Source organism: Carya illinoinensis, chromosome 9 (assembly GCF_018687715.1).
Source record: "Carya illinoinensis cultivar Pawnee chromosome 9, C.illinoinensisPawnee_v1, whole genome shotgun sequence".
In the NCBI taxonomy this organism is placed as follows: Eukaryota; Viridiplantae; Streptophyta; class Magnoliopsida; order Fagales; family Juglandaceae; genus Carya; species Carya illinoinensis.
In genome coordinates, this window is record NC_056760.1 from 24191180 (window position 1) to 24216632 (window position 25453).

The 25453-nt window shown below is 35.6% G+C and overlaps 1 protein-coding gene across 1 annotated transcript; it reads right to left on the minus strand.

Moving 5' to 3' along the window:
• Nucleotides 1–17243: 17243 nt before the first annotated feature.
• Nucleotides 17244–19118, minus strand: LOC122276632 (putative cyclin-D6-1). Its single transcript, XM_043086503.1, has 6 exons — nt 18706–19118; nt 18516–18596; nt 18305–18400; nt 18026–18227; nt 17798–17928; nt 17244–17705 (listed from the first exon to the last, which is right to left on the minus strand). Exons 1-6 carry the CDS (start codon nt 18880–18882, stop codon nt 17523–17525), a joined length of 870 nt encoding a protein of 289 aa, XP_042942437.1. The 5' UTR covers nt 18883–19118; the 3' UTR covers nt 17244–17522.
• Between the last annotated feature and the right edge of the window lie 6335 nt (nt 19119–25453).

Below are 25453 nucleotides of genomic sequence, written 5' to 3' on the forward strand. Positions count from 1 at the left end.
GCAGGGAGAGAGAAAACGGGAAGAAAAAGAAAGAAAAGAAAGAAAAGAAGAAAAAGAAAAGGAAAAAGGGAAAAAGAAAAAGAGAAAAGAAATGAAATGAGATCCAATGCTCACTTCGGAAACCAAAAACTGATCCACCGAAAACGATATTAAAAACCATAAAACGACTAAAATAAATTAAACACAACATCAAATAAATAAAAATCAATTTAAAATATATTAATTTAAAATAAATAAACCAATATATTAATTAAATTAAAAATAGTCCTTCAGTGAAAATACACGTAGAAGCGGGTCAATCACATCCTCCCCCTTAAAAACAAATTTCGTCTTCAAAATTTGCAAGATCAAACACCAGCGCAAAAAAGATACAGGATACAACTCTGAACATAACTGAGAGGGACATATCATCGACAACTCCCAACAAATCCAATGGTTGTTATCTTTACACCATAAATTACTAATATCCATGACGTCTCTGCTTTACCTTCCAAACTTTCATCTTATTCCAACTTTGGTAACCTAATAGCCACTTCCAAAGTTAACCATCCATAAACCAAATTATACAACCAAATGATTAATCTCCCATTAAAATTTCGAATCACTACTAATTCTTCAAAATCAACACAAAATTTGAACTTCTAAGAATCTCCAAAAATCATGCTTTTGCGCGCACTCTGATAACTCACCAAAATACATAAAGGCTATATCCTCAAAAATTAATATCATGAAGTACAAGCTCAATCCACACCTAATCACAAGAAAACCTTTACCACATTTCCATAGAAAATCATATACTTCCAGAAACTACAAATCTCCACTCATTCCTCAGTTGGCCATCGCTGCCCTAAACGAAAACCAACATTCCGCAAAAATACATCCATTGATTGATGACAGAAACCAGTACTAATCAACCTCTAGGCCCCAATTTGCAAACACATAACATCATCCCAAAATACACCTGTCTCTTCTAAAAATAAGGAACATCTCCAAAAGGCCCAAGTCCTTCCCGACCATCCAACGAGAGCGCTTATAACTTCTATCCGATATCCCATACTTCAAACTCATTACCTATATTTTGAATAACATCTAATCTTGCAATAACTCACTCACTATAAACTACCACTGACTTCACCTAGACATAATCGAAACGCTCTTGGTAACACACCTACCTACTTGTACTCTCAAAAACTCTAGTTTTAGCACAACTAATTCCTTCAATAGCACTTCACAAATAAATCTCAAGACAGGCCATACTTATTAAATCTTCAATCCATCAAAAACTATTAAACAACATTCAAGGATCCTACTGCTATATTACTTCATACATATGATCATGCTACCCACCTTTGATGCATAAGTTTCAACTTCCAAGATTTATTACTTGATACACCACACATGGTGACCTAACGATCTCCTTTCAAGTTAAATAACCATATCCCCAATTCTCCCAACTAGATACTTGATCTCCAAAGAAAAGTATAGCCTCACCAATTTAAATTCCTATGACTTCAAGTCGCAATTAATTCTTAAGATAAACACAACAGTCGTTTCAAACCATCATCCCAATGGATAACCCGCTTCGACTGCACATTCCGTTCAACTTACCAAACAACTCAAAGCCAAAATCTCTTAAATTTAATATTACCACACAGATTCCTCTTCAACTCCTACCAAGTCAAAAATAGATGAGACTAGGACCAGCACTCCCTGGAATCCATACGCACTTACCATTACTATTCATCGATCCCATGTACTCTTAGCCAACACCACAAATCATTCAAACGTACAAGTGATCCATTATCACATTTCCATCATCTAGACTTATATTCTCAACTCAACAAGAATCATTCTTGATTCTACTCAACTTATATCCTTAAATCAGCAACTAGCCATTGCTTAAAGTTTGGTACCGAGAAGGACCTTAAACCTGCTAAGAATCCATTCCCAAAAGTCTACGGATCATATAGCCTCAAATTCAATCGTATTCAATACTAACACACAATCTACTATTTCCAACACCCTGATGGACCTATATCTTTCGAATAGATAGAATCATTTCCTAAAATCTGCCACTATAACCTCGAGTTAACAATAATTATTTTCTAAACTAGCTCGATATCTTCAATCCTCAAAGAAATACACGAACTAGATCATTACCTCCAATCCTCAAAGGAATCTACTCTAGAAAATTTTCATATCAATAACTCAACTCTAATCAACTCCATTTTAATGGTTACAAACTAATCACTCACTAGAGTGGATCAAGCTACAGCACTAAGTCTGTAAAACTAAGAACTCAATTCTTATAATAAATCAATCCTTCAACTCTGCAATTCTAAAACCTTAAATCAAATAAGAATCATCTTCCGGAACTTCTAAGATCAATGAACTCACATCACACAATAGAAAAATCGACTCCCGAATCTTTCAAATTCTCAAACATTAATAGATAATAAATCATTTTCTGAAATTCTCAAGATTGGTGGCTTTAATCCAAAACATTCACCTTAACAGCTTGTAAAATCTACCCCAATTGCCACCAATTTACTCATTCGAATCACGAAATTTAATTATCCCCCCCCCCCCTCCAAAAGCTTGTCAAACCTAACACCTTAATTACCATAAGCTTATTTTCCTAAAATCTATAAGGCCCCAAACTTTAAAACTTTAATGAAACTTCATAAAATCTATCCTTGAAATTTGCTGAACTTACAATATATTACGTTATAGACCATTTCATAAACTCCACGGAACTAAAGAATTCAATTATTCTACTTCCCTAAAAGATTACCCAGATCATGTCATTCTCTCCAAGCCTCGATAATGTAAAAAAAACAAACCACACCAGGCATTCATCACGAAAGATTAGATTAGACCAATACCTGCCATGACTCCAGCATTCTGAGTCTCTGCAGCCTCACCTCGCATGGTACCAAGAGTCACTGCATATATTCGAGCCCGACCTAAATGCCTCTGGTTAGTTCTACCACTGCGACGAGCTCCACGGCTTTCATGAACTCGACTAGGGCACTCATGAGCAAAATGCCCCGTCTGCCCACATTCAAAACATTGATTACTACCCAAAAGACACTCACCCTCATGAGCTCTATTACATTTGCCACAAACTGGAACTCGGCCTCTCATATGCACACTGGGGGCTGCCAACGATCGGATTCCTGTCCTCTGCATAAACTTTTGTGGCGATCCAGAACTGCTTCCTTCACCATCAATGTTCAGCCTCTTCTGACCTAGAGGGGGCGTCCACACTCAAACCAACCTCAAGCTCTGCTAGAGTGGCCAAAATAACTAATTGCTGAAAAGTTGTAATCCGGTTGCAAAACCAACACCACATAGCTAGAAACAAAAGAAACTAGCATGCAATAACATAACTAAATAAATAAAAACAAGCAAACAAGTTCAAATAAATAAAACAAATAAAACAAATCAAATAGCAACTTTACTTAACATAAATTTTAAAACACAACTTTAAAAATATTCTGGTACTCCCTACGGGATATGTGGTTTTACCCAGAGTCAAACCGCTCTGATACCACTTGTGACGCCCCCAAATCCCTATGCACGGACACGGGAAAATCGAGACATCCAGATCATAACATCACGGGTCACCACCCTATCGACGAGTGCCAAGTGTGTGTATAAGCAATGAATGTCTACGAAGAAACACGCAGCGGATAACGAAAGTCATAACTAAGTACTAGAATTTTTCTTATTTAATACACAGCTATTCGAAACTTACATATTAAAATATTACAAAACACATATATTATTATTCAAACCAACAACAAGATATAACTTCAACTCAGAACTCCAGCAGAGCTGCATCCTCGAGCTCAGCCTCCTCCTCCTCTTCGATCCCTGCACCAAAATCTACAGAACCAAAAATGGTGCTGTGGGTAAGTAAAATCCAAACACCACTAGATAAAAGCATATTAAAACTCAAACAATATGCATGAAGAATGCCAATGCACGAAACTCATAAAACCATATTTTTTCCACGCATGCCAAAAATCCCATTTGGCCCAAAAACATATTACTTTCCAAAACTTGCAAAAAGTCTCATTTGGCCCATATCCAACTCAATCCATTAACCAATTAATCCGTATGCACCATAGGGGTCATCTGCACACCCTGGTTCCTATGCCACACCGCAGGTAATGACCACGCGTGTGACACCTAAACGAGCGATGCCCAGTTCCACACCCCGCACGTTCATAGCCAAGCATCCTCTAGCCCTCGCCAGCGAAGGGCCACGGAGTCGGTGCGTAGAGTGATGCCCAGTTCCGCGCCCAGCGCGTTCGTAGCCAAGCATTCTCTAGCCCCCGCTGCCATCGTCGCCCAGCAATAACTCAGGGGATGTCACTCAGTATATTACGCCCCCCGAGTGACCAGCGAAGCTCCACCGAGATAATAACCCATCCCGGCTTGGGCTCGTGAGACACACGCACCCAAAAATCTATTTACACCAACAAAACATGATTTTCTCAAATAAATAAAATGCACGTGCATGCACCATGTAAAAGCAACCACAATGCACAAAACAACAATCCAAGCAACTCCGTCCTCATCCATCCGACCCTCAAACTCCTCAGACTCAGTCCTGAATCAGCCAACCAATAGCAAATATTTATTATATGAGCAAAATATATTTAAATCTAAAAGTAGAGTTTGGAAAATACTTACAGTGCTATACGGTATTTTTCAAAATCTCGCGGCGTTGCAAACGGCGGAAGAAAAGCAACGTAACAGTGTAATTTACGCTGTTGCCATGGGTAATAAATTACTCACTTTCAAACGGGAACAAACCAAGGCACGAAATTGATAGGAAAAGGTCTTGAGATATTTATGAAGCTAAGGGAAACGAGTTTTGGTCGTGGGTGACGGTGGAAATGGCAGAGGAAGCGAAAAAAGCTCAAATCAGAGTTGAGCTCGTGGGAGCTGCTCCAGCAATGGATCGAGGCCGGAAATGGGTGGTTTAGGTCGGCAAGAGGTAGAGGAAGAAGCTGTGAAGAGATGGTGGCCGGAGGTGGTGCGACGGCGCCGGAATTGGTGAAAAACAGTGTGGCTTGGAAGAGCTCGTGGTGGCTAACGGTGGCTCGGATGGAGGTGAAACTTGGTGGGGATTTTCACCGGTGAGAGAGGAAGAAAACTGGGTGGGTGGTGTAGGCCACGCCACCGGCGAGCGGCAGTTCTGGGCTGCGAAAGCAACCGGCGATAGGGGAGAAAAACAGGGTAGGTGCCGTGACTTCCAACCGTGCGTGGTGGCTAACGACTGGTCGAATGGCCCTGAAAATTGGTAGGGATGATCTCTGATGGGAGGGGAAGAGAATGGTGGGGATGGTGCACTACTCGGCGGCCGGATGGCGGCACACCGAGCGGTCAAAGGGGCGGCGACGGTAAGGAGAAAAGGAAGAAGAGTTGCGCAGGGAGAGAGAAAACGGGAAGAAAAAGAAGAAGAAAAAGAAAGAAAAGAAAGAAAAGAAGAAAAAGAAAAGGAAAAAAGGAAAAAGAAAAAGAGAAAAGAAAAGAAATGAGGTCCAATCCTCACTCCGGAAACCAAAAACCGATCCGCCGGAAATGATATTAAAAACCGTAAAACGACTAAAATAAATTAAACACAACATCAAATAAATAAAAACCAATTTAAAATACATTAATTTAAAATAAATAAACCAATAAATTAATCAAATTAAAAACAACCATTCAATGAAAATACACGTAAAAGCAGGTCAATCACATCATTACAGTTTTATTTCGAATCTTGCCTAATATGCCACCTGGCTTCTTTGCCTCTCACTTCTTTCCATTTTCCCTTTTGAATCTTGCTTAAAGCCTGCCTAGCACTCACTCTATCATTTCATTTGCTTTCTCCTTCAATTTTCACCCACTCTTTCCTCACGCTGGCCTTTTTTTCACCATAAGAAAAATGTCTTTTTACGTTACCTAAAATAAAATATGACTTTCATTTATCTTTTTACTTTTGTAATCATCTCTATGATCCCCCTCTTATATTTATAGATACAAGGTTCTTATAGCACTCGCATTGTTTTAGTTAAATAAAGTCATATTTTAAGGATTGTTAATTATTATTATTATTATTTTTTATAGGAAATCTGCAACTTCATTCATAAAAAAGTATTACAATGATGAATCAACCCAAATAGCTTGGGATATACATTCTGGAATAAAATCCCACCATAGAGCTATATCATCAAGATGCCATGCAAACTTAGCTAGAGTATGTGCTACACCATTAGACTCACGCCCCCTATACTGAATAGACCAATTTGGAAGAGTGGATAGAAGGGCCTTGATTTCTTGAATAAGAGTACTCCACAAGGTTGATGATCTTCCTTCCTTTTTGAGTTCTTCAATAACAAGAAGTGCATCACTTTCAATTTGAAGCCCAGCAATACCTAGAGGAATACACAACTGAATCCCTCTCAAAATAGCAATCAACTCTATCTCCATTGGATCAGCAAGAGCATTTTCTGGTTTACTAGCAGCAAAAGTTAATTGTCCCTTATCATCTCTTAAAACCACACCAATACCAGATCGACATTGATCACTAAAAATTGCTCCATCCACATTAAGTTTTAAGGTTCCTGCAGGAGGTGGCTACCATCTTCAACTACACTTCTGTTTTTTCTATTGTGCTTCCTTTACTGCATTATGTTCCTGATATAAGGTCAGAGCATGCTGAATGACTTGGTTTGTTGTCAATATGTTATTCTCAAACAACTTTTGGTTTCGCCTATACCATAAGCCCCAAGCCATTAAGAAGAACTTTTCTAACTCCCCTGCCTTTTTTCTTCTCATAACTAAGAGAGCAAAGTGCAGACAGTCCACTCTAGGAGATGAATCAGTGATGATTGGAAGGAACTGATGCCAAATGTCTCTAATTAGAGGACAGTAAAATAGAGCATGATTTAAATCCTCCTCTTCTGTATGGCACCACTGGCAAATAGCATTATCAATCACTTTCCGAGCTTTAAGATTTTGCAATGCAGGTAGAATACGTTTACATGTCCTCCATGCAAATACTCTTACTCGATGAGGTATATTTAGCTTCCATAACTTCTTCCATAACAGATTTTGGTCTGTAGTAGTTGAACATTCAGCTCTGTGTCTATTTGTGTCCATAGATTCAAAAAACTGATAAGCACTTTTGACAGAATACATCCCACTTCTCTCATGTTCCCATACCAGTGTGTTAGGTACATTCTCAGAAGGCAGTTTGATAGAAAGCACCTCATTGGCCTCTCTTGCTGGTATCAAGCTTCTTACCTTCTCCAAATCCCATCTTCTTGGATTCTGCATCATCAAAGATGCCACAGAATTGTCCATCTCAGAAACTGAACCTGTTGCAGTTGTAGTAGAAGTAGGAACCAACTTGTGGTTTGGAAGCCAATAATCAATCAAGATATTAATAGATAAACCATTTCCAACATGCCACCTACAGCCCTTGAGAAGATTAGATTTGGCTTCCCAAATACCTCTCCAAACAAAAGAAGGGGTGTCACCTTACATTGAATCTTTAAAACTAGAAGTAGGGAAATATCTAGCTTTAAAAATTCTATGAAGTAGAGATGATTCCTGAGTCATAATCCTCCATCCTTGCTTTGATAAAAGGGCCATATTAAACATCTGTAAATTCTTAAACCCCAATCCACCACTGAGCTTTGATTCACACATTTTCTTCCAGCTTATCCAACATATTTTTCTTTCATTTGATTTCTGTCCCCACCAAAACCTTGCCATCATCCCTTCCAATTCAGAACATAATGATCTTGGTATCTTAAAACAACTCATAGTGTATGTTGGTATAGACAATGCCACAGCTTTTAGTAAAATCTCCTTGCCCCCTTGTGATAATAGCTTCTCTTTCCACCCTTGCATTTTGTCCCAAACTCTATGCTTTAAGGCTGAGAATGCTTGATATTTACCTCTTCCAACCATTGGTGGCAATCCAAGATATTTATCATATTGTTGAAACTGGTGTACTCCCTAAAACTGCATAATCTCATCCTTTTGGGACTGGTTTACATTCTGACTGAAGACCATAGAGGTTTTCTCATGATTAACCTTTTGACCAGGGGCTTTCTCATAAATATCAAGCTTATGTTGGAGGGTTAAGCATGTTTGCATATTTACTCTACTGAACAGAACTACATCATCTGCAAATAACAGATGATTTAGCTTGGGGGCCCCTCTGCAAACTCGAATCCCCTCTACTTGATTATGTGAATTAGCCTAATCTAGCAAGAGAATTAGACCTTCAGTGCATAGTAGAAAAAGATAGGGAGAAATAGGATCTCCTTGTCTCAAGCCATGTGTTGGATATATAGGTCCCTTTGGTTCTCCATTTACAAGAATAGAGAAAGAAACTGTCTGAACACAAAACATAATCAGCTTCACCCATTTTTCACTAAACCCCATCTGTTCCATCACTTTCTAAAGAAAACACCACTCTACCCTGTCATAAGCCTTACTCATATCCAATTTTAGTGACATGAAGCCATCCTTCCCTTTTCTCTTCCTTCTAAGAAAATGGACCATCTCATTAGCAACTAACACATTGTCAGTTACAAGTCTTCCAGAAACAAATGCTATTTGAGATGGTGAAATGATAGCAGGCAAACACAGCTTCAATCTATTAGCTAGAATCTTTGAAATCAATTTGTATATCACATTACATAGACTTATTGGTCTATAATCTGATATTAACTCAGGGTTTTTTCTCTTTGGAATCAAGGTGACATAAGTGTGGTTAATGGCAGCTGGAAAAAAACCATTATTCAATGCATGAAGAACTGATTCAGTAACATCCTTGCCCACCACAGACCATAATTTTTGATAAAAGAGGGGACTCATACCATCTGGACCAGGTGCCTTTGTCGGATGCATCTCATTTAAAGCCTTCTTTACCTCATCTTCTGTAAAAGGCATATCCATTTGTTCAACCATATCAGATGTTATTCTACCTGCCAGACCTTGTAAAGAGTCCATACTTCCCACCTCATCAACAGCTTTAAAAAGAGAGTTAAAATAATCAAGAATAGCTGCATCTCTTCCTTCATTATTCTGCCAAACTCCATTCGAATCCTTCACCTCTTTTATCCATTTTTTTTTCTTTCTCTATGCTGCCTTATGATGGAAGTACCTTGAATTTTTATACCCTCAACTAACCACAAAGCCTTTGACCTCTGTCTCCACATTACCTCATTTCTTGATAACCATTTTTGGACCTCATTTCTAGCCTCTTGTATCTTCTGCCTTTCCTCAAATAGAGGGTGTGCCTGATGTACCATACATAGTTGTTCTTTTGCCTTTCTTAAATTCCTTTGCACATGTCCAAAGCTATTTTTATTCCACACTGTAAGTTTCTCACCACAATGTTCAATTTTCCTCATTACAATGCTCAAATCTTTCCTTCCTTTAATGCCCCTCCAAGCCTCTTGAATAACCTATTCAAAGTCAGCAGCATCAACCCACATTGCCTCAAATTTAAACAATTTCTTTCTTGGAACTTGTGCACTCCCTGCTCTGAGCTTCAAAATTATTGGCACATGGTCAGAGTAAGCTATGACTCCATGAATGACAGAAGCCATTGGATAATAAGAATGCCACTTTAAATTTGATAAGAACCTGTCCAATCTTTCACTAATACAATGATCCCTTTCCCTTCTATTACACCAGGTGAAAGGGGTACCTTTAAATCCCAAATCATGTAAATGACATTCATCAATAACATCTTTAAAAGCCTTCATTTGTCTATCAGGTTTGTCTCTACCTCCATTCTTTTCAGCATTACTTAGAATCTCATTAAAATCTCCCAAGATCAACCATCCTTTATCACTAGGAACCAGTAATGATCTCAATAAATTCCATGACTCGTGTCTCTTACTCGCATCTAGATTACCATAAAAACCAGTTAACCACCATGAATCAACATTCTTCTCCTCCTCAGTTACTTTTGCATGAATGTGAGACTTAGAAAAAGACTGAATCTCCACTTTGAACCTCTTCTTCCAAAAAAGAGCAATCCCTCCACTTTTGCCTTCACAGCTAACAGCAAGGCAAGTTTGAAACCCCAACTTATACTTCATCCTTTCCATAACTTGTGCATTTAGTTTTGTCTCTTGAAGGAACGAAATTTCAGGAACTTCATTTCTGACCAAGTCAAAAAGGGCCTTGACTCCCATTGGGTTCCCAAGCTCACAGTAGTTCCAACTTATAAGACTCATTGTTCCCGGCAGGGCTGTTGAACAGCCACTGCCAATCCCAATATAAAGTTCCCTCTTTTATCAGTTCCACTCTTCTTAATACAACAATCATGATCAGTAAGAAAAGTATTAAACTTACTTTTCTTAGATGCTGAGAGATGTGATTGATCCAGAGACAAAACATCCCCTGATCCTTTTCTAGTTGTAGGCCTCTCCAGTGGTTCAGCAAGTATATAGCTTCCTCTTGCCTTCTTCTTCCAAGAAATTCGTGTATGTCTTCCTTACTGTTGTAAAGGAAGTTGATGGGTTGCATATTGTTCCTTTTCTGTCACCACCTTAGGGCCTTCTTGATCCAGTTCAATCTCATTAAGGCCAGCTTGTGAATTAGTAGGCCCACCAACAAGCCCAAATGATGCCTCAGAAACAGGTATTTCCTTCCCTCCAAGATTTCCATCAGATGATAACAAATCAGATTTTTTCGTTACAACATGATTTATATCTTGCTCCTCATAACAGTCAGTAACAGCTTTGTCATTCATATTGTCATTATCAGCACCCAGACCATAAACATTAGTACCATCATCACTATGCATTGATGATGATAATACGTTACAGGTATTTTTCATTGCACCACCGTGATCAGTTGCTCCACCATCAGCCACCGTGTTTTGCTCCATTTCAGCTTCTGAACTGCTACCTTTGTCAGTTGAGTTTTCTTTTTTTTATTTCCCATCGCTTCTTCAAAGGTGATTCTGCATGTAACCAGGGTCCAAATTGTTTTGATGAATCTTTCTCTACTTGGCACCTTACATTCCCATGTATAATTCTACCACAAGTGAAGCAAAAACGAGGAATTTTCTCATACTTTACAGAACTCCATACTTGACTCCATGCAAGACAATGGTTCTTCCTCTAGCAAGAGGTTTCTCCAAATCTAACAGAATTTTGACTCTCAGACTCCTACCCCAACCCACATCATCTTCATCAACCTCAACCTCCTCCACTTCTCCGATTGTACTGTCCAACTTGTCCCCACATTCTTTATTCATTCCCAGCAACGGTAGATTATGGAACTGCACCCAGAAGAAGGCACGATCGAACTTCAACTCTGAAACTGGTATGGATCCATCGAAAGGATTGATAACAAACAATTGGCCATCAAAAAACTATGGCCTTCCACCTTCAACCGTGTCTTTATCAGCATGAGTAGCAAAAATCAAAATAAAAGTGTTACGAGCAACCTCCCTCAACACTACAGGTTTACTGAGGCGCCAAATCTTAGCAAGTGTAGATTCCACCACATTCTTTTCCACCTGTCATCACTCCATATTTTTCCAATCAAGCTGCGTTCTCCTTTACGTTGCACATCAGAACATACATTCTCATCAATACAATAGCATCCTCTTCCTCTTCATTCAAACGGAGATTACCCCACATGGAATGTAGACTATCCATTGAGTAGACTGTATCACACCAACCTCCAAAGAATGAAGACAGAGATAAAATGAAAGAACAAACAAGAAAACTCACCACCACCTCAATTCGCTCATAGCAAAGCTTGAGAGAAAACGAGAGGAGACTTATCCTACTTGGGGTTAAGGAATGTTTATTAAATTGAGTTTATATTGGATTAGTTAAATAATATTTATCTAAAATATTAAAATATATCTTATTTTTTATATGAGTATTGTTACATGCAGTCCTGGAGTGTGCAAACGCCGCACAATCACTTTAAAAATAATGGGGTTCACGATTAAAAAGTTAGTTTTTTTTTTTATATGAGTCCCGTATTAATTTTTTTTTTTTTAAAGACTATACGCTATTTGCACAATCATGATTACAAATATCATTTGTGGTTTTATATATGAAGTAAACTAGAGCACCTTCGTATTAATATTTTATTATCTTCTGTTGCACTGTCGTTACCCTTTTCTTATTCTATCTCGCGCCTCTTTTCTTTTCCTTCCCGCGACCATCTCCTTCTTTGCATGACTCCTCTCATTCTCTCCTGCACATCTCCTTCTTTGCATGACCATCTCCTTCTTTTCTTTTCTTTTTCTTTTTCTCTTCCTTTTCCTTTTCCTTTTCCTGCACATCTCCTTCTCCCTATCTCCCGCACAGCGCTTTCTTTTTCTTTCCATTAAAATCTCCTTTCCAGCAATTGCTCAAAGCTTCTCTCCAGATCATATGCCAACAACACGGTAAGATCGAACCCCTAGCCTTGATTTTTCTCATTTATTTTGCTCTGTTTGTGAGGGTGCCAATGCTTGGGTTCTTTGTTATTTTCATTTTGTTGAAATGTGGGTGCCATTGTTAGTTTCGTTTTGCTAATTGGGTGCCATTCTCTGATCTGTGGGTGCCATTCTGATTTGTGAGTTTGTGGGTCGTCTTTTACTCTATTGCGAGATAGCTGGTGTTTTGTTGATAGGATTTTTCTGTCTGATTGGTTTGTCTTAGGTTATATGTTAGCCAAATAGAGGATCTTTTTGACTCTTGGAGAATGTAGGTGGAGCTCACAAATTGCTGCAGTGTGGAAAATAGTTCCTACTTGCCATGGTGTACTTGGAGAGAAAAAATGCTCGAATCTTTGAGGACCTGGAACCAACTATGAAGGAATTCAAGATTTTATTTTTCATTATAGATTTTTTACTACTTCTACAGACTTTAATGGGCTAAACTTTACATCATTTTCTATTATCTTTTCCTCTCTGATAGGTATTTTTCTTGTATAAAACCTGTGAACTTGGAGTACACATTTTGAGCTTCTTAGTGAAATTTTTGTTACTTATGAAAAAATGAATAGATAATTGCTTATGGGATTCATAATGATTCCAAAGGGTAAGTGACGATTTTTGTTTCAAAGCAACCATTCTTCTGCAGAATGTTATCACATTTTTAAAAACTTTCATTCAGCATTTAGAATCTCAGAGGCCTGGAGATGAGTTTCTTATGAGCTTCTATTTTATTTTATTTTTAAGGGCCTAAGGGAAGATATACCAAGCTTTATTCAATATTAATCATTCCTTGACTTGAGAAGTTATTTTATTCAATATACCAAGCTTCTATTCATTTTTATTCAATATAACCTCGAGGGTGAGTAGGTATTTCGTTGAGGGGGACTATTATGAATTTATGAGGCAGCTGTAATGGAGTTGGCGTCTGAATGTGAAAGGGAATTGGGCTCTGGGATGGGTAAGTAAAACTTTTTGCTCTGTAAATGTTTGGCATCTGTTATCATTTCCTCGGGGAAAAAAAGATCATGTTTGATGGAAGATTTAAGCTTAAAATTAATTGGGTTATAAACCCCACCAAAAAAATAACTGGGGCCATATCATGTTTGTGTTTGAGCTGTAGTAGCTTTGCCATTACTTTGCCGATCTTGTTTGGTTACTTTCAAGTCAGCATGAAAACAGCAGCTGATAGTATGCCCCGTGCATGTAATAGTGGGTGGGGGTGGGGATTCTAAACAAGACTAGATTCAGTTCATTCAGGTTATAAGTACAAGAGCTAACTTTTTCCAAAAACAAATCTAATTCTTATTGCCACATTAATGTTGATATAAAATAATTTATATGTTTTAATTAAGTTTTTCTTGTATAAAACCTGTGAACTTGGAGTACACGTTAGTATACATTATATACTAATGTATATAAATATTACTAATTTATTAATGTACTTATCAAAAAGAATATATTGAGAATTTGTTAGGCCATAAAATATTATTCATATATATATTTTATGATTAAAGCATATCATCAAATAAATATTCATGTTTTAGGTTAAAATTTTATGTTATAAATTATAATAACATTATCTTATATACAATTTATAATTTATATTATATATAAATTATATATAATATAGAAAATGTTATATACAATATTAAAAAAATTAATTTAAAACGAATTTATCTGGTCTGATCCTAAAAAGCATAGAATTGGAACCGGACTGGTACCAGCTAGTTTTAGAACTAAGGGAATTGGTCCCAAACTGAACTGGTCTAAAATTGGACCCATTCCACCAATTTGGACTGGTTCGGTCTGATTTTTCAATTTCTCGATTAATTTTTACACCCTTAATCACGAGCAATATGCTAGATCATCTCAAGAAATTGTGCCAAGCATATGCTCAATCATTACATGCCAATAAGTTCAAATTGAAAAAAAAAAAAAAAAAAAAAAAAAAAAAAAAGGCCTCATCAAAATTAAAACCATCTTTTATATTTAGTAAATTGATAAAATAAATTAATACATTTAACCTATAATTGATTTATTTTTATAGACCATAAAAATATATATATATATATTAAAAAAAAAATCAATCTAGTACGTAGAATAAAATATTCTTCCTTATATGCATATCCTTAGAATTCTCGTATGAATTTCGGTTCTATCGAGTAATTCAGTTCTTTTTGTTTCTTAATGCAGTTGAATTTAGGCTCTTTAGACGTGGGTTGATTTTGTATTTGTGGTACTCAAGAGCTTTAGATTTGGTGCGGTGTGTGTGTGTATATATATATTTATATATGTAGATTACACACACAGAGATATATACGCCCATACATATTTTATATTCTCTTTAATTAAATGTAAACATTTTTTACGTTTGATAAGATTGTACAGAGTAGCAGGATAACAATTTCATCTCAGGAGATAAATATATTTTACCCCAAAAGGTAAGCCACTATCCCCTACTGTTTAGTTTTTTAACTTAAAATAATTAATAAATTAGGAAAATGATACTTGGCTTCGTCAGTTTGCCTATTCAAAGTTATTGGTTGGATATTTTATTTTATCTTTTTATTTTATCTTAATGGTTTAGGAAGTAACTATTAATAAAGTGATGTATTTTTTCAAAAAATTTTAAAAATATTTAAAGATGTTTAATAAAATAAAAATATTTGAAAGAAAAAAAAAGTACAATTATACTTGGTGGGGGTATTTTCGTCAGGGGCCTGAGGCCCACAGAGACCAGACCAAGCCCAACATTAGGCAGGTTGCCCGTATTCTAAATAGCTCGAAAGGGTTCAGCCCAAACCTGCAGAAGTCTTCCAATGGCTCGGAAAGAACCCATGAGTCACGTAAATCGGATATAACCATCTAGGCCAAGATGGGATATTACAGGGGAAGCGCGGGAAGTCAGGCAGGAGGAAGAAAAAGGAAACACTCCAAGAGAAAGGGATTAGACTTAAAGCATCACCAAAAGATCACACCGTATTAAATGAGTTCACTATATAATTACATCACATTAATTACTGATCCAAGACAGTATGGTGGAGGGAGGTCCGAGAGGACTTTCCTTCCCCCCAGGTCACAGGGTATGACTATCTGATCCTTTGGACTGGGTATATAAGTCCATCGACCTTCAGGTGAAAGCATAGACTTTGTTTCTAATAAAATCTTCTCGCTAAACTTTGCATTCGCTCTCTTCTCTTACTCCCTAATAAGTCATTACTAACTTAGGCATTGAAAGCTATTTGGGCCACCCCAAGACTACTTTTCCCAATTCCTTCTTTATTGTTGCAAGCCCCAGAAGTAAAAGATCTGGACTGCTGAGAGCCCGGCTCAAAAGTATATGAAATATATTGTTAACAATACTAGCGATAGGTTTGAGGGGACAAAATCATGAGATTGAGTAGTAGCGCCCAATAAATTATATGTCGCAATTGAATTTGTGGTCCCTCCAGACAAAAGGTTATAGTTTCGTATTAGGTTATTGGTTTATTTTCTATGTTCCATAATTTTATTCGATTATTGTGGTCCCTCTGGAGAAAAATTTATAGTTTCGTTTTAGGTGAATGGTTTACTTTCTATGTTCATAATTTTATTCGATTAGTAAACTCATATGATTGAATAAGTCAGCTCTTATAGGTGAAATGTTAAGAAAAATCAAGCACTTGTATTGCATGTGCTCGCCATCCTAATAAGTTGACACCAAGGACTGTCATAATAGCCGGCGACCACCGACCAACACGTGCACCCCCATGGTATTGCCCAGCCACCGATTTTCAAGACTACCGAATACGGTGCCAATCGAAGTGGAGAGTGGCCCGCGCACGTGAGTTAAAGTTTCCCACGAGCCACCGGGAAACCCTCTGCTGATGCCACGAGCGGCGTTTTTGGGACCTGTAAGTCGAGAACTTCCAAGATTGGCCGTTGGTTCTCTCCTAGCGTGGTGCGTGTTTTGCATGCGCAACAGTACCTACAGGTTACACTGTTTTTCCGTATACAGTGTTTCCTATGTAGTTTCTTTTATGTCTTGTCTTTTCTTTTCAATAAAAAAATCCAAAAAAAATTAGTCCCCCCTCCGCTTGGCGGTGCTTGGTGGAGTTGGTGTCCTATATCCCGCTTAGTCGGGTATGGGGATTTGATAACTCTATCTTAAATAGAGTTGTGCGGTCTCTTAGAGTTAGGTCTTTAGAGGTTAGTCGTCTGGACTAGACCATGTCAACCACTTTAGTGTGTTGAGAAGCTACCAACCGTTATAACTGACTTGTTGTTTAAGTCAAAGTTGTAAGTCCTCTTTAATAAATAGATGTGATCTGTTATTCAGAAAAAGGATCGTCATAATAGCCTTGAGGTGAATTATACAACCTGGATGCCTTAAATTCGAAAGTCCACATTCATAACCTTGAAGTCATTGAATTGGAGAAACTTTCCCTTAAATGATCTGAAATGCACTGGGAAGAAATTTCTTTGCCGAGAATTTGGGATTGTCAAGAGAATTTGCGAAAGATTGTTTGTTTAGGAGGCAATAACCAAACAATTCTTCAAAACGCCCGTAAGTTCTGTCTCTTCACATTGATATCGGTGAGACAGCTGCGTGTATCCAACGCTGTTCCTCTATTCTCCTAAGTTTTATATATTTATCTTTGACCAGGATATGCATTTGGATTCCTGCCTTCTCGACACAAGATGAAAATCATTACCATTTTTTTTTTCCCTTATTTTGATTTTCCGCAATAGAAAATCATTAGTGATATTATATTCCACCCACTTCAAGAAGACGAAGGAGTATTCAATTTTAAAATATGGTCTCAGTCAAATGCCTTCTAGCTAAAAAAAACCCCATGAACCATTTGAAAATATTCTTCTATTTTTCCCCACTGGGGGAACGAGCCTCACCATTCCCTCTCCTTTTTGTTCTGTTTTCTTTTGTCAGAACAGAGTAGTACAGAGGGCTCCACCAGTGAATTTATTATCCTCAGTCCGATCAGCTCTGCTTAATCTGCGTTATCTTGAAGCAGACACCATTCAATTCCGCCGCTTGATGTTTCTATTTTCTGTCCCCAGTGTTGTTACTTACGTTGTTGATATTCTCGCATTCCCAATGGGTGCAACCGCGGTCCAACACGCTCACTGGGGTCCTTGCGCTCGCCACCGTATCTAACGTTGACTCGCACCTTTCCACTTCCACCACCATTTTTTGCATCCCATTGAAGCATTTCATGAAGTTCTCCTACAACCCACAGCCTTGAGATATAAGCATGGAAGAACGAGATAACGTTACAAATGGATAACAAAATATTAAAAGATTTTTTTTTCACTTACTTTATTTACGAATTTACAAGTCAAAATCGAAGCTTTAAAAGAAGGGAATTGCAATGGGAACAACTCATAGGATGCAGAAAGAAGCGCGGATGCCGCAATAATCGAGGGTTTGTGCTTTAGAAGCTCAATTTCTGTGATGAAATCATGAACATAACCACATGATGAGCTTTATTCAACAAAATTTTAAAGAAGTACAGAATAGGAGCATGACTAGAAGAGAATTAGCACCATTATGGGCTTGGAAGATGATCTCTATTGCTCGAAGTTTGAGATCTTGTCTCAATGGTGGGTCTTTGAGTTGGAAAATGGACATAAAGAAGTACAGAAATGGGAAAGGTGTCAATGATCTCATTCGCCAATCCAGAGCGTCAAGTATTAGAAGTTCCATCTTATTTATTGCCTGCGTCTCAAAGCAGCAATCCTCTTCTCCCTGTTATATTGTTTAAGGATTAATTGCAAAATATAGTTCCTTTTGAGTAAGACGGTTCACATCAAACATTGTTTTACCTTGAAATCAGAGGGCAGGAAGGGAATGCTCTTCATCTTTGCAGCGAGAGAGAGGCATGACGATGCGAGGAGTCTCAGCATCCACGGCTTTTCCAGCTGCATAATGCGGTTCAGATATTTTAGACCATTAATGCTCTTGATTTCCATAATGTATAGGAATATAAATGAAAACAAAATATGATGGAGATTCAGAACCGGATTGTTCATTTACCGGGATGTCTTGCTTTGAAATGAACCGATTCATGTAATTGATAGCAAGGTAGGGTATGAACGGGTCCATGTTGCGGGAACGCTGCGCTTGTGAAGTAGAATAAATTTAAAATAACGCACAAGACTATATATAACGAGAAAATCTTGGTTTCTGAATCTATGACATATATATATACTGTGGTGGTGATTACCTGCAAGATATAAGAAATGGCTTCGCGGCGGAAAGAAACGTGGAAATCACTGGTTTTGAAACCGCTTAAGAATTCCTGCGATAGCATGTGATCAGATTCAGAGGCGAAGAGATCTGGGATAGTATCAGATTGATGCTCTTGGAAGCTTGTTAGTGGGTCTCCAAGCTCAAACTCCATCTCTCTGTTTCTCCTTCTTTTCTTTTCTGTTTTCTCCTAGGGGGAGGGAGTGTTTTTACGTGTATCTGTGTGGGTTGGTTCTGAGACTGCAAAGAGCCCAGGGGAAAGATGGTACGAAAGAATTGAGGCCAAGAGTTCCAAGTGAGTAATAATAACAAGGAAAAAGAGAAGCTTCGCTTTCTGTGTTTAAAAAGAAGCCCTGCAAGTCGTCTGCTGCACTTCTCAGTTTCAGTCCTTTCCACAGCTACATTAACTTACATAACAATCCTGATCTCTTTGTCCCGCTCTACAATAATAATAATGGAAAAATATAGTTATAAATATAATTATGTATTAATTTATATATTAATATAATGTGATTGATTAAAAAATAAATTTTATTAAAAATAATATTAATTTAAATTTTAAATATAAATAAATCAATATTAATGTATATATTAATATGCGACTGTACTTGTACATAATAAAATTTAATAATAATTTTGTTTTTTACCCCATTAAATTAAGGGTTAAAGAAATGTACGTGTCAAAAGTTACTTGATGGGATAAATTAGAAAGATTTCCGGTAAGCTTCATGATAATGCTAAAATGCGTAAATAATACCGTACAATTATTTTTAAAAAAATTAATTTTATTACTAAAAAATTATTTTTTTTTCTGTGAGTCATTTACTTTTTTTAAAAAAATTATATAACACTTATTCAATTATTAATATAAATATCATTTCTTTTTCAATATTATTAGAAACAATTAGGACTTTAAAGGGGGAAATAAAGATGACCCTACATCATTATTTTACAGGAGTAATAATAGCCTACTTGGTTAACCAAAATCAAAATTCTCATCTCAACTTATTATTATAATTTTTTTAAATTTTTATATAAAATATAAACAATAATTTAATTTTTTTAAATTTTAATATAAAATTGATATTAAAAAATTATATTATAATAATATTTTATTTATTATTATTTAAAACATCTCATTTCATCTATATAACCAAACGGGAACACATCTCTAGCTTAAACCCTCAAGTCAGGCAAAAAATTTTCCTTTTATTGATTGGCCTTGTATTGTCACAGTTTGTACACCAACAACACTGGTCTAGAGCCTATTAATGCTGAGAGGGAAGCCCTTGTTGATAAAAGTATACTAGCTGCTGCCTGGTGGCACGACTGAAAGGTGGTTTTGACAAGAAAAAATAGACCTTGCGGAACAAGAAGTGGTCCCTTAACACACACACACACACAACACAATGGTAGAGACAGTTGTGGTATATATCTTTCCTCTGGTTCGAGATAAGCGCTGCTAAGATTGAGAGTTGCAACGATAAATCCATCACTAGGTACACATCTTGCAGCCCTGTAGCGGCTGGCACGCCGGCTTTTACTGCCATCTTCTCTCATTCCTCTTTGTCCGACTATTTAATTGCATGTGTATAAGTAGCCCCTTTTGCTTTGCCATAACTGGTTCATGGAGCTTCGTGATTAGGACCATAAAAGTTCATTGAATCATGTCCATGAATCCAGCCATAAAGAAGAGAATGCAATACAATGTAACGCTTATAGGCTCTCTTAGGCCTCTTGTCTCACCTTTTTCCCCCTCTAGATTTGGATCCATAAAGTAGAGAGACAGATATATTAAGTAAAGGTTTATAATATTTATTGAGTATTTAATTTGGTCTCAAAATTAAATTTATTGAACAATTATAAATACTGTAATGCTTATTTTATGTGTCTATCTGACTCATTATGTGTGCACTAAAGAGTTTTGAATTTTTCCTCTAATAATCAAGTTAAACTTTTCAAGAAATTGGATCTCCTATATTTCTTATCCGAAGTTTACGGTCTAAAGAGAGAGAGAGATAACACATGAATTGAATCCTATAAAGTATATGTTTATTTAATCCTTTTAAACCTTGAAGTTATACAGAATCGGTGTAGTTTAGATAGTGAGTTGATATGAGATGAAAATTAAATAAAATCTTATTAAAATTTTATTTTTTTAATAATAATATTATTTTAAAATTTGAAAAACATGGAATCTACTTACTCAGTAATGGTAAAATGAATCACATCTTCGCCTGCCATTTACAATATTGACTTTTCTTGTTTGCATTATCCATGAAAAGATAGAATGTGCTGTCATTAGACATTCAGTATTAATACCAGTTGATCAGAAACTGATCAGGTTATTAATTACATTGACAATGTATAACGTAGTTCACACCACTAACAGATAAGGTAGCTAGGTTTCATGTGAAGCTTATATTCGTGGAGGTGGGGGTGAACCTTCAGCGACGTTAAGATCTAGCACTGGGGCCATCCGGAGCTTTCACACCCTAGGGGGACATCGTACAATGTGACTCACATGTTTGAGTGACAAAATGCTCAATTGGGTCCAGGCGGCCCTTCATTTTTCAACAAGTAGTGTTTGTGGTTTTCCTCCATGGCATTTTGTTCTCCATGTATATTAGATATGTAGCCAGATAATAAGTCATGAGCTTATATATAATCGAGAATATTGTACTATAAAGACAAAAACTATGGCATGAAGCGAAGCCCACCATTCTCAGATTCGTCGAAAGTTCCTTACTGAGGCGGACTACTGAGTAGGTTTTCAGATCTCTCAGAAAGATCACCATCTTGATCATTCAGAAATCAATGACTTGTCAGCACATATGACAATCTTAAAGATTACTATAATTCTACTCCTCCATGGATTTGCTTGACTTATCAATTAATTAATTTCTCACTACATCCTTATATCTTCCGTAAAAAAGATGCAAACTTTGGTTTCATATTATCAAAGTCGTGTAATATCTAGATAGATACAATAGTACTTGTCCAAAATCTTTCGGGTAATATCTAGATAAAGTGTACAATGTATAAATGTTGTGCACTCCATTTAAAAAAGAGTAGAGTTTAATATTAAAAAAAATAATTTTTTTATGTGAATTCTATATTTATTAATTTTTTTCAATAGACGTGTGCAACACTTATATATTCTTTGATTGTTTCTAATATTTTTCAAATGTATCACATTAATTCTTAAAAACTACAGTATAATAAATTAATAATTTACAAAATAAAAAAACAATATACAAAAGAAAAACAAACAATAAAGATAGGTTTGCTAGAAGGAGAGGCCCTCAAATTTCAATTGCCACCTGCTCATAGGGGTGTAATTAGTTCGGTTCGGTCTAGTTTTGAACAAAATTTAGAACTGAAACGGTATGCACAGGTTTTTCATTTTTCAAAATTGATTACACACTGGTTACTCTTATAAATCCGTACTCCAGTTTTACCGGTTTTTAAATTTTAATATACTATATTATATATTATGGTATATTATAATATATAATACTATAGTGATAATATATTGTACTATATTCTAATTGTAGTGATATAGTATAATATATAATGATATAATATTACTAAAACTATCAATATGCACTATATAATATTAGTATAACTATTAATACAATAAATTATAGCGAAATAAGATTTTAAAATTTAATATTATATTATTTAATAATTTATCATATAATACAAAATTATTTTATATATAATTATATTATATATAAAAATTAATAAACGACACTCATTACTTTTGTTTTTTGTTTTATGTGTTTTAAGGGTTGATGTGATCAATATGGAAAGGTATATATGATGTTCTAATTGAGTAATACATGACTTTGAAGACAGGTTATTTATAGACATTCCCTTATAATATGTTTAAAAAGTAATAAAATAATATGAGTTTGAAAAAATCCAAGAATTATAATTATAATAAAACTGAAAATTTAGTGTACTCGCGATCGAGAAAAAAAAAAGGGGGCAAAAGTCCAACACTATTATAGTAAAAACAAAAAACCAAACCCAAAAAGTGTGTCCCCATTGGCCATGAGTAGTAATGTCGATCATTATTTCGGGTGTAGGGCAAAGACAACTAGGATATCTACAACCGAAGGACAAACCACACAAACAAAATGAACAGAAGACTACACTAGTCATAAATTGAAAACATACAAGATGTATTGCTGGTGTTTCCTTGTCATGGCAGGGGTGACAGCTATGGTGTATGTCCCCGTATTAAATAACACACTCCATTTTCCACATGATGCTACTAGCTAGAAAGGAATATTAATATATATATATATATATATTTTTTGAAATGCATGATCTTCTTCTCCATTACAAATGACTAATATGAAGGCACCATTCATGTTATGGAATTAGACTACATTTATTTTGTAAAGTTGTGCTAGCTAGCTCTTAATTTGATGCACCTACACGTACACTATATACATTCATGGGTAGAGCACTTTGGAGGCTAAACAAATCCCTAGTTCTCCTAAGAACATGAGCTAGCTAGCTTTAATTTTCAAAATTGAAAAAAAAAAAAAAAAAAAAAAAAATCCTAGTTGCCTGTGCACCAGAAAGGAGAAGACTGCTTACATAGGCATTTTTTAAGGAAAAAGAAAATCTTCCTTTTGAAAATAGAACTGGAAAACTGTTTTTGCTTGCTTTGCACAACCATAATATTTGGCGCTCTATCCGATGGGACGTATATATAAATGATGAAATAATTGAATGGTGCTACTTAGAGTAGCAAGGCCCCAGTAAACGGTACAGTGTCAGCTAGCTTGATAATTTTTTGAGGGGGACCAAGGGCGCTATATGTTCAATATTCTCAGAACTCCGGTCTAGATCTCCCCTCAATAGTACTCTTTCTTGATATATAATTCAAGCACGTCTAAGAACAAAGCAGAACCTAGCTGCAGGTTACATTTAAGCTGATCATGTATATCGACATGTACGTGGTACAAGCAATTACTAGACATCATGCATTATGCGTACGTAAATGTGTATATATATAGCTAGCTAACATGCCATAGGGATGATCTCTTCGAGTTCTTGATGAAATCTAGAGTCTAGCTTTAGAGAAAAATATAAATATATGGAGTAGTTAATAATATTTAATGTGTGTATAACGGTATTTGAAAATTAAATTCACTCAAATATGCATTTAAATTTCAAAATCAACTATAAGTCAAAGAGTTTGCGGAAGCGTTTATAAACACATGAAGGTTTATCGGATTGATGCGATTATTGATGCGTTAGAAATATATATTAAAGGGTTATAAATTAGTCTCTAACAAAGATTTCTAAATTCAAATTCTAGAATCACGTACATGGTTGCCAAGTTTAGTCATAAAATTTAAGTAATTTTTTTTTTTTGCGGGAATCATAAAAACGTTAGGATTTCTTTTCTATCCTATATAAGCATATAATTAGCACAAAATAGAGGGGAAAGAGAGGCACAAGAGGCAGATCTAAAGAGAAAAATATTTTTATTTGTATTTTTTTAGTTCTCCCATGGAGAACTAAATTTTGGATAAAGCCTAGGGTAGAAATTGATTGGTAAAAATACTTTGACTTTATTTCAATTTATAGATTAATTTTTATTGTTTAAGATTCTAGAATTGAGTTCTCTATTTATTTTGGATTTTTATAAGTTTGAAACAATTATATGAAACCTTGCTATGGTTTTTCATGAGTTATAAGATTATGATATGAATATATGGTTGTGATTTAAACAGTTGTTTTTCATGTTATTGATGTGATCTTTTGCTACACTATCGTTTGTGAACCTAGTGTCATCTCTAGTTCTGATATTTATTTTTATATATAAAAAATGTAGTTTGTAAAGAGGGGAGGGAATAGATTCTAGAATTAAATTTAAGAAATTAGATGAGCATAACGTCATATCTTCAAATTAGGAATTTGATGCTATAATTCTTAATTGTGTATATACATGTGTATATAGTTTATATTGAAAAAGTCAAAGTATTAGATCCAGTTGATTGCCCGAATCTTTACTTATCTTTTTATCTATGCCCTAATCTCAATTTAATTGTGTACTTTAGGTAGAATTCTTATATTCTCATCATATTATCTTTTAATCTTTTCTCTTAAGTTTACATTTTGTAGCATTTTTTCTGACTCAATGTGGATTGACATCCTGAACTATACTATACGATCGTGTAATAGTTTTGGCATAATCAATACTGTAATTTAAAAATAAATGAGAGGATGAATTAAAACTTAAGGGATAGAAGAAAATGATAAACACTGCTATATATATTAATATCACCGAGAGTTACTACAAGCATTTATGACAAATTATTTACGAATAAAATGATTATTTATTATGAAAATAGACTTATTTTGATAAGAAATAATTATTTTTACAAAAAATAATTTATAGTAAATAAGTAATTTTCTTATTATGAGTAGATAAGATGAATGGATGATCGCCAAGACTGATTATTTTAAGAACGTACGTCTAGCTACCTTTACAATCGGACCTTTGCTTTTGAACTGTACTAGCTATATATAATGTCCATACAGTAAGACACTTGTTCATAAATGTGTACAAACAGTATTGAGACCGTTCCATGTGTGCATGTCAGTACTATCACTGATGTTATTTATTTATAAACTGTTTGGTTTGGTAGTAGATAATTTTTAGATGAGAATTTTAAATTTTAAGATAAAATATTAAA